The sequence below is a fragment of the Danio rerio genome, chromosome 21 (genome assembly GCF_049306965.1).
Source record: "Danio rerio strain Tuebingen ecotype United States chromosome 21, GRCz12tu, whole genome shotgun sequence".
In the NCBI taxonomy this organism is placed as follows: domain Eukaryota; kingdom Metazoa; phylum Chordata; class Actinopteri; order Cypriniformes; family Danionidae; genus Danio; species Danio rerio.
The window spans coordinates 365,001-375,000 of record NC_133196.1 but is presented as its reverse complement, the minus strand read 5'-3'; the positions used below and the strand labels follow the sequence as shown (position 1 = coordinate 375,000).

At 41.1% G+C, this 10,000-nt stretch overlaps 1 protein-coding gene across 4 annotated transcripts in view; it reads right to left on the bottom strand.

Annotated features, from left to right (window-relative positions):
• dmgdh (dimethylglycine dehydrogenase) overlaps positions 1-10,000 on the bottom strand; it is a 21,332-nt gene that overhangs the window by 7,083 nt on the left and 4,249 nt on the right. For all 4 annotated transcript variants that reach the window (XR_012397019.1, XR_012397020.1, XR_012397021.1 and 1 more), the window contains exons 6-11: positions 5,131-5,379; positions 4,594-4,792; positions 1,957-2,126; positions 1,691-1,844; positions 1,300-1,465; positions 240-370 (exon numbers count right to left, since the gene is read on the bottom strand). Coding sequence is in view for 1 of the 4 variants with exons in the window: in XM_073935596.1 (XP_073791697.1) it covers positions 240-370; positions 1,300-1,465; positions 1,691-1,844; positions 1,957-2,126; positions 4,594-4,792; positions 5,131-5,379 (1,069 nt within the window). In the remaining 3 variants the exon portion in view is untranslated. The remainder of the gene's footprint in view (positions 1-239; positions 371-1,299; positions 1,466-1,690; positions 1,845-1,956; positions 2,127-4,593; positions 4,793-5,130; positions 5,380-10,000) is intronic.

The following is a 10,000-nucleotide window of genomic DNA, read 5'->3' as shown; positions in this document are numbered from 1 at the left end:
ATTAATAAATCCATATCAAACAGTCTCTTAAAAGTCACGTCTCGCTTTCAGTTTCGGGTCCAAGTGAACCGGGCTCAGGCCCACCTCTTCCAACCGGGCCAGGGCCGGCCAAGTAAACCGTGCCATAGTGTGGCATAGTGTGAATACGCCCTAAGTGAGTGTGTGTGTGTGCGAGTGGGACTGTGTGTATGTGTGAGTGCGAGTGGGAGTGGGACTGTGTGTGTGTGTGTGTGCCAAACCTCAGGTCGTGCAGCTCTGACCCAGACCCAGTGATGAGCAGGAACTCTCCAGGTTGTGTGTGTGTGACGGTCAGCTCTGCATACACTCGTCCTCTTGGCGTCAGCATGTGGCTGATGTTCGTCTGACCGACCTGAGGAAGTCATGTTTAATAAATAATAATTAAATGACTGTCATGAATATTTTGTGCGTAAATAAAATTCCCTCATCTGTGATTATTAAAGTGTAAAGGGAAGCGGAGCGCACTCGTAATGTTACAAGGGAACACTTCCAAAATCTGCCATTAGAACAGACACGCCTGCAGCTGTACCCTCGTAACATGACGAGTGCGCTCCACTTCCCTTTACGCTTTTATAATCACAGATGAGGGAATTTTATTTACACACAAAATATTTATGACAGCGATTTTATTCCATAGTATGTGCATATACAGTTGAGGTCAGAATTATTCACCCCCCTTTAAAAATGTTTTCTTTCTTTGTTAAATATTTCCCAGATGATGTTGAACAGATTGAGGAAATGTTCACAGTGTGTCTGATAATGTTTGTTCTTCTGGAGAAAGTCTGATTAGTTTTATTTGGGCTGGAATAAAAGCAGTTTTTAATTGTTTAAACAGCATTTTAAGCTCAATATTATTCGCTCTTTAAGCTATATTTGTTTCTGATAGTCTCCAGAACAAACCATCATTATACAATAACTTGCCTAATTCCCCTAACCTGCCTAGTTCCCCTAATTACCCTAGTGAAGCCTTTACATGTCACTTTAAGCTGTATAGAAGTGTCTTGAAGAATATCTAGTCTAATATTATTTACTGTCATCATGATGAAGAGGAAATAAATCAGTTATTAGAGATGAGTTATGAACACTGTTATGATCAGAGATGTGCTGGAGAAATCTGCTCTCTGATACACAGAAATTGGGGGAAAACATGAACAGGGGGCGAATAATTCTGACTTCAGCTGTACATCTGTGCACGTATTTGTGCATGTGTATCTGTATGTATGTATGTGTGTGTGTGTGTGTGTGTGTGTGTGTGTGTTTATGTGTGTGTGTGTGCTTCACCTTGGGCAGTGTGTTGGCCAGCAGGCGGTCCAGCAGTCTCTCTGAGTCGGCTCCGGTCACCTTCATCTTCCCGAAAGGTGAAAGGTCGATCACTCCCACCGCCTGCATCACCTGCGCACACTCGCGGCCCACCGGAGCAAACCAGTTCGTCCTCCTGAAGCTGGGTCTGCAGACAGGACCAGACACACACACACACACACACACACACACACATACATACACACACACACACACACACACACTTCAACTGCAGTGTCTGCGCTGTCTTCTGCACTAACAGATCTCACCTGTCTCAGATCTGTGATATCTCTCGATGTGTGTATGTGTGTGTGTGTGTGTGTGTGTGTGTGTGTGTGTGTGTGTGTGTGTGTGTGTGTGTGTGTGTGCTCACCTGTATCCAGTGTGGTCTCCAGGTTTGTGGAAGTAGTGTGGCTGCTCCCAGCCGCTGTGGAAGCCCATGGAGCATCGGTGTTTCAGCAGCTCATACACACCGCTGACCCGCACAGTGGGCCGGCCCGCGAAACGCTCCTCTTTGGGGAAACCCACTGAAACAGCAGCGGGGGGATTCAGTATAATACAGCAGAGCCACACACACACACACACACACACTCCATAAGACTCTCTCACATTCACACACACACACACACACTCACTCACCCACATTGTTGAAGCCGTACGACTCTCTGGCTTTGGCGCAGACGTACGGGACGGTGGTCCAGTGGCCGTAGCGGTTCGGGTCGCACTCGATCAGGTCATACGGTGGTTCACCATTAATGATCCAGTCGCTCAGAAACCTTCCCACGCCGCCAGAGTGGATGATCCCATACCTGTCAATCACAGCACACCTGTCAATCATCACTCAAGATCATCACTGAAGGTCAAAGGTCAACACAGACTCATTCCTGAAACAGTTTTGCTGACCGCATTACATCTGCACATCAATAATGCTGCAGCATGATGAAGTATGACTCCATAACCGGCACTCTGGAATCACACTGAATCACTGCTGTCACCATGTCACAAACCGCCGTCTTTCATCTGAGGAATATCGCTACGCTATGAAGCATGCTATCTATCTCAGTATGAGCTCTAGATGAGATGACTGTAATGCTCTGCTGGTCCTCTGCAGACCTCTATTAATAAGCTTCAGTCTGTGAAGCTGCAGCGTCAGAGTTCTCAGCAGCTCCAGCAGATATGTCCGTATTATTCTGTATTGATGATCAATTATTGCTTCTTCCCTATAAATCTGTGAATAACCCAGCTCCTGTTCATCTGACCCAGCTTCTGTCTCGCTACAGCCCAACCCGCTCTTCAAGAGCTCTACACTCAGGACTTCTGAAGAGCAGAGTCCACTAAAGGAGGTCGAGTCTTCTCCTTTATGGCTCCTGAACTCTGGAATAGTCCTCCTGATGATGTCGAGGCTCAGACACACTCTCTCAGCTCAACACTAGAGTACACACACATCTCTGCAGTGACGCAACCCCTTCACCTCTGTGATGTGGATAGTGCTGCTTTTAAACAATAGCTAGTGTGAAAGCACTATATAGAGCTTGAACTGAACTGAATGTGAGTTTGGGAAATAAATAAAAAACATTTGGAGAAACTGACATTTTCCATAACAAATCAGGTTCAACATGAACATCAGAAATACTTGCAGAAGTGGACACGAGTCAGAGTTATCAAAGTGAATCTCAATCTCGGACGAAATCAAAGGTGCTTTTTTTTTTTTTTTTTTTTTTTTTTTTTTTTTTTTTAATTTTTTTTTTTTTTTTTTTTTTTTTTTTTTTTTATTAAAGAGGTCAATCAAATACAATTACATACATAGAGACAAATAATACAAATAAATAAACAAATGCACAGAAATACACACAAAGACAAATAAACGCCAGGGTAACAAAAATAGGACTGATGAAATAAAGTTACATCTTAAAGAGACACAAAAGAAGAATATAAGGATACCGTTTTTGTTGCTTTTGGATGAAGAGAATGCTGGATAGTTTCCAAATATTGGTCTAGGTCGATTTTGAATAGATCAAAAAAAGGTTTAGAGCCACTAAACTTCTGTTTGTGAATATGAAACTTGGCTAATAGAATACACAAATTAACTACATATACTTTTTCCATGTTTTCTTTTGAGTCATCAAATAATCCAAAGAATATAACTTTAAAAGAAAAGGAAAAGTCACTCATAATCAAAGGTGCTGCATTGAATCACTAATGAAACTGAATCACAGTTATTGGACTGAATCAAATTAGCTGAACTGAATCTCTAATGAAACTGAATCACAGTTATTGGACTGAATCAAATTAGCTGAACTGAATCACTAATGAAACTGAATCACAGTTATTGGACTGAATCAAATTAGCTGAACTGAATCACTAATGAAACTGAATCACGGTTATTGGACTGAATCATGCTAGCTGAACTGGATCACAAATGAAACTGAATCAGTTATTTCACTGAATCAAATTAGCTGAACTGAATCACTAATGAATGTGAATCAGAAACTTCACTGAATCAAATTAGCAGAACTGAATCCCATTTATTGAACTGAATGCCAACTGAACAGAATCAGAGTTATCAAACTGAATCCCGGTACTTACACTGAATCACAGTTATTGGACTGAATCAAATTAGCTGAACTGTATCAGTAATGAAACTTAATCACAGTTACTGGACTGAATCAAAATAGCTAAATTGAATCAGTAACGAAACTGAATCGCAGTTACTGAACTGAATCAGAGTTATCAAACTGAATCCCGGTAGTTAAACTGAATCACAGTTATTGGACTGAATCAAATTAGCTGAACTGAATCACTAGTGAAACTGAATTAGTTATTTCACTGAATCAAATTAGCTGAACTGAATCACTAATGAAACGGAATCAGTTATTTCACTGAATCAAATAAGCTGAACTGAATCACTAAAGAAACAGAATCAGTTACTTCACTGAATCAAATTAGCTGAACTGAATCAGTAATGAAACTGAATCAGTAACTTCACTGAATCAAATTAGCTGAACTGAATCACTAATGAAACTGAATCAGTAACTTCACTGAATCAGTAACTTCACTGAATATCAGTTACTGAACTGAATCAGAGTTATCAAACTAAATCCCAGTTATTCAACTGAATCAATTTAGCTAAACTGAATCCCGGTATTTAAACTGAATCACAGTAGCTGAACTGTATCAGTAGTGAAACTGAAACTGAACTGAATCCCAGTTATTGAACCGACTCCCAGTAGTTGAACTGAATCCCAGCAGCTGAAGTGAATCAGTAACGGAGCTCACCCGAATCCAATGGCTGTCCAGTAGTTGCGTGCGCCCTGATGTGGGCCGATCATGGGCAGGAGATCAGGTGTGTATGTGATCGGGCCTGACACGATGTTGATGATGTCAGCGTTCTTCAGCACTGGCACCATCTCCATCGCCATCTCCACATGATCCATGATACGGTCCAGATCTGACTCAAACAGCTCCTTCCCGAAGCCTTCAGCATATGCACACACACACACACACACACACACACTCTGAGTTTTCATGTCTTACAGGCTCTCCACACACAGCTGTTCTGATGTTTGTACTGTACAGACTGTAGATTCTCTCCTCTCCCCTAAATTCAACCCTCACAGCAAACTATCTGCACTTCTACATCATCACACTCCTTCACTCTGGCAGATTTATGAGCAGTTTTCCTCATGGAGACCAAAAAATTCAACACACAAGCTCAAAACGATCTGGTATTGCTATACTTGTGGGGACATTTGGTGCACACACTGTAATGAACACATGATACACTCGCGCACACACACTCACTCACACACACACCTGCAGGGACCCCGTCAGTGATCCAGCTGTCCTGCAGCTTCATCTTCTCCTCTCTCTCGTAGGGGCCGAACAGTAGGCCGTCCCGCTCCTGCCGCAGGTAATAAGAACCCTCCAGATCCCGGATCACCGGCAGCTCCGTCTGCAGCGCCTGCACCTCCGGCACGCTGCCCGTCACCACATACTGATGATGCACGGGCACGGTGGGATGCGGGAAACCCAACATCTGACCCAGCTCACGCGCCCAGAACCCTGACACACACACACACACACACACACACACACACACACAATACAAGTCATTGGAAACTGTACTTGATTTAGACACACTCCACTCAAGTCGTCTATTCCATATGTAATTTTGTAATATTGTTTCAAATTTCCAGCAAATAATAAAACAAAAACAACACAGTGTGGTCAAACAGCTGAGCGGCCACCATGCCCAACACCAAACACACATCCTACCTGCTCCTATGCCCCTATATAGTGACAATAATACTTTTTTCCATGTTAATCCTTTAATATTTAATATGTAAAGCTGTTTGTGTGCTGCTGTGCATCCCTCTGTGTGTGATAAGCATGTGTATGAGCGCTTTAGTCCTACTTACACACATAATACTATATATAAGCACTGTTTTAAAGACTAAAAATAAACAGCAGTTCATTTCTGTTGCCTCAAATGTAAATGCATTAATGTAAACAACACGGTGCAGGACGTGAAGACGGAACTAGCAAATAAACACACACATGATCAACAGCTCGAAGACTGGATTATAGTTCAGAAAAACAGATCAGACACACCATCACTGAGCTCTCCCTGAAATATACACACAGAACCTGATCTGTCCATCTGAAATAACCCACAGCTCACATGCTACACACACACCACACACACACACACACACACACCATATGTGTAATGCTGTTTATACTAGGCCTGTTATTCTGTTCACTTTTCCTTTTGAATCCTCCTGTGTGTGTGTGTGTGTGTGTGTGTGTGTGTGTGTGTGTGTGTGTGTGTGTGTGTGTGTGTGTGTGTGTGTGTGTGTCCTTTAAATCAAAGTAGATCAAATCAGAGCATAATCTGAAACATCTGTACGACTGTGAGGCGTCGTCTGATTGGTCAGGGAGTCGCTGCTGTGTTTACAGATTGCCAGGGTTCAGAGAAACTGGATCGTCTGCACACATTCCATGCGCTCTGACCTTTGACCTCTGAGTGACTTTGACCTACTGCAGACGCACAGAGAGCAGAGCTGAAGTTCACTTCATACACAGCGCTCAGACTCATCTGCATAACATTTACATACACACACACACACACACACACACACACACACACACACACACACACACACACACACACAGGTGCCGGTACCGTCTTGGCTGCTTTCATTGATTTAATGAGCTTTAGAAATCTGCAATACAGTAAAAAAGGAATTTTGTACTTAATTTAATTTAATTACATTTAAAGAGACAAACTATCAGAAATACAGCTCAATATTCCATATTTTTCAAATTCAAACGGATTAATTTTATAGGGACAAATGTGTTAATTCTATAGAATATAATTGAATATAATAGAATAGAATAGAATAGAATAGAATAGAAATAGAAAAACTATTTAAACTGATTAAGACTGACAAGACAGAACAGACCAAACTGAACAGAACAAGAACATAGCTGAATAGAAGATAACAGAACATAATGCAACATGATAGAAAAGAACAGAATAGAACAAAAATATTTAATCAGATAGAAATAGATTAGAATATTATAGAACAGAACAGAATAGAACACGACAATAAAATAGAATTGAATCAAATATGATAGAACAGAATTGAATAGAGCAGAATAAAATAGAACAGAACAGAAAAGAACAGAAGAGAACAGAAGAGAATATACTAAAATATAATAAAAATCAAACAGTACAGGATAGAACCGATCAGTAGAAAACAGAAGAGAAGAGAAGAGAAGAGAAAAGAACAGAAAATAATATAATAGAACAGAATAGAAATAAAACAAAACAGAACAGTATAGATCAACACTGAACAGAACAGAATAGAATAGAACAGAAAAAAAGAATAGAATATAACAATGAAACAGAATAAATAGTACAGAAAAGAAAATAATAAAACAGAACAGAATACAGAATAGAATAGGGTATTATAACAGAAGAAAGCAATATTATAGAATATAATTGAAAAGAACCAAACAGAATAAAATAAAACAGAAAATAAATTATAACTGAACAGATTATAATAGACCAGAATAGAACACGACAATAAAACTGAACTGCAGTAGACACGATAGAACAAAACAGAGCAGAATACAACAAAATAGAAGAGGACTATAAAAGGATCGAATTAGAGAATAAAATAGAATTAATTTAGACATGATAGAGTAGAACAGCAGAAAATAAAACTGAATAAGACATGACGGAACAGAACAGAAAAGGAAAGGGCAAAACAGAATTGAATTAAATATAATAGAACTGAATAGAACAGGAGAATAAAATGAATTGAACTGGACATGATGGAATAGAATAGAACTGAACAAAACAAAGAATAGAATTGAAAAAGACAAGATATAACAGAACAGCACAGAATAGATAACAATAGAACAAGACATTAAATTAGAATAGAACTAAACATGATAGAATAGAATAGAATAGAATAGAATAAAAATAGAATAGAATAGAATATAATAGAATAGAATAGAATATGGTAACAAAATATTACTTGATTAGACAATATAGAATAGAAGAAAATAGAGCAATAAAATATGAATGAACAGAATAGAACAGAACAATAAATTAGAATAGAACCAGATATGATAGAATAGCACTGAAAAAAGAATATAATAGAAATAGAGATAAAATAGAATGAAACAGAACAATAAAAAAGAAGAGAATCAGATATGACAGAATAGAATTGAACAGAACAGAATATAAATAGAATAAAACAGAACAATAGAATAGAATCAGATAAAATAGATTAGAAGAGAATAAAGTAGAACAAAACAATAACAGAATAGAATAACATATGAAAGAATATAACTGAACAGAACAGAGCAGAACAGTACAGGGGTGTTTTTGTCAGTGGTTTTGTTCAGTGCTAAACACACACCAGCAGGAGTGCAGAGGCTGATGTGGAGTCGAGGCGTGCAGGAGACGCGGATGGTGATTGGCTGAGAGATGAACTGCTGGCGACAGCTGATTGGCTGATCATGTGTGTGGGGCAGGAGGCCAAAACCCAAAAACATTAAACCAGAACCAACAGCAGCCGGACAAACACAAACACACACACGCATGCACACACACACACACACACATACACACTGAGGTCTGACTTTTGTTAAATCCAGAAACCTTCTCCGCTCATTCTGTTGGCGTACGGCTCATACATCAATCTACCAGCAGGAGAACACTCGAGTGAAGGTTTTCTTCATGGTGTAGTTTGGAGACGTTTCTCAACATTAGAAACACTTGAGCACTCTCTGTTTCATACTTTCAGGAAGGCTGCAGACACCGCTGCTGTATCTGTTATGAACACTGTCTCTCTACACTCTCCACTCCTGCAGCTGCATGATGAACAGCCTTTACTGCAGTGAGAGTCGAGTGCTGTCCACTGAGTGAACACTGCACACTGATGAGGGAACACACACACACTCACTCAGAGCTTCTGGTGTAGATCAGCTCGTTTCCTCATGTAAAACAGATCTGAGGGCTGAAACTGAACTGATCTCAGCAGATGTGTTGATCTGAGTTTGACAGGGACAGTGCAGATTAATGAGACATTTCCACACCACAAAATAGACTCATTTTCATTTGGAGTGACTCTGGATCTGGCTGAGAGGTGGACAGGCGGTCAGTGGGACGCAGTCAGGTGTGTTTGCTGTAGCAGAGGTCAGAGGTCAGCGATCAGCACAGTGTGTGTGTGTGTGTGTCTGAACCTCTTATCACAGCTGCTTCAGCACATTCACATCAGCACACACACTATTCCAGCAACACACACTCATTAACTGTGGAGGAACTGTGAGATGTGATCAACACACGGCCTGTCTGCTCACACATGACAAACACGACCGTAAATGTCCCTCCGCTTGATCAGAATTCTAAGCACATCAGTCTCCATCACCTCCAGATCACATGACAGCAGCGCCTCCAACAGCTGCAGCCTTACATACATAAACAGAGAACAGACGCTCCACTGCTGTGCTGAGGGGTGTGGCCTGGCATGTGTGGGCGGGGTCTAACACATGGCATGCCTGGTGTGGTGGATTAACATGTAAGGTTTTGTCCTACACATGGAGGTGTGATCTGACATATGGGGGTTAAGTCAAATATCTGGAGGTGTGGTCCAACACATACAGGCCACACCCCCAGATGTTAGACCACACCTTAAATTGTTAGACCACACCTCACATGCTAGATATGGTCTAACATGTTGGGGTGTGGTCTAACACATGGAGGTATGGTCTAATGTGTTGGGGTGTGGTCTAACACAGAGGTGTGGTCTATTGTGTTAGGTGTGGTCTAACACAGAGGTGTGGCCTGCTTATGTGGGTGTGGATGCATTTGGGTGTGTCTTCAGCATGTGGGGATGTCGTCTAATGCATGAAGGTGTGGTCTAACACATGGGGTGTGGCCTGCATATTTGGGTGTGTATGCATATGGGTGTGTCCTCAGGATGTGGTGGGGTGGTCTAATACATAGAGGTGTGGTCTAACACATGGGGTGTGGCAAGCCTATGTTGGTGTGTGGATGAATATGTGTGTGTCTTCAGCATGTGGGGGTGTGGTCTAATGCATGGAGGTGTGGTCTAACACATGAGTGTGGCCTGCCTATGCGGGTGTGGCTGCATATGGGTGTGTC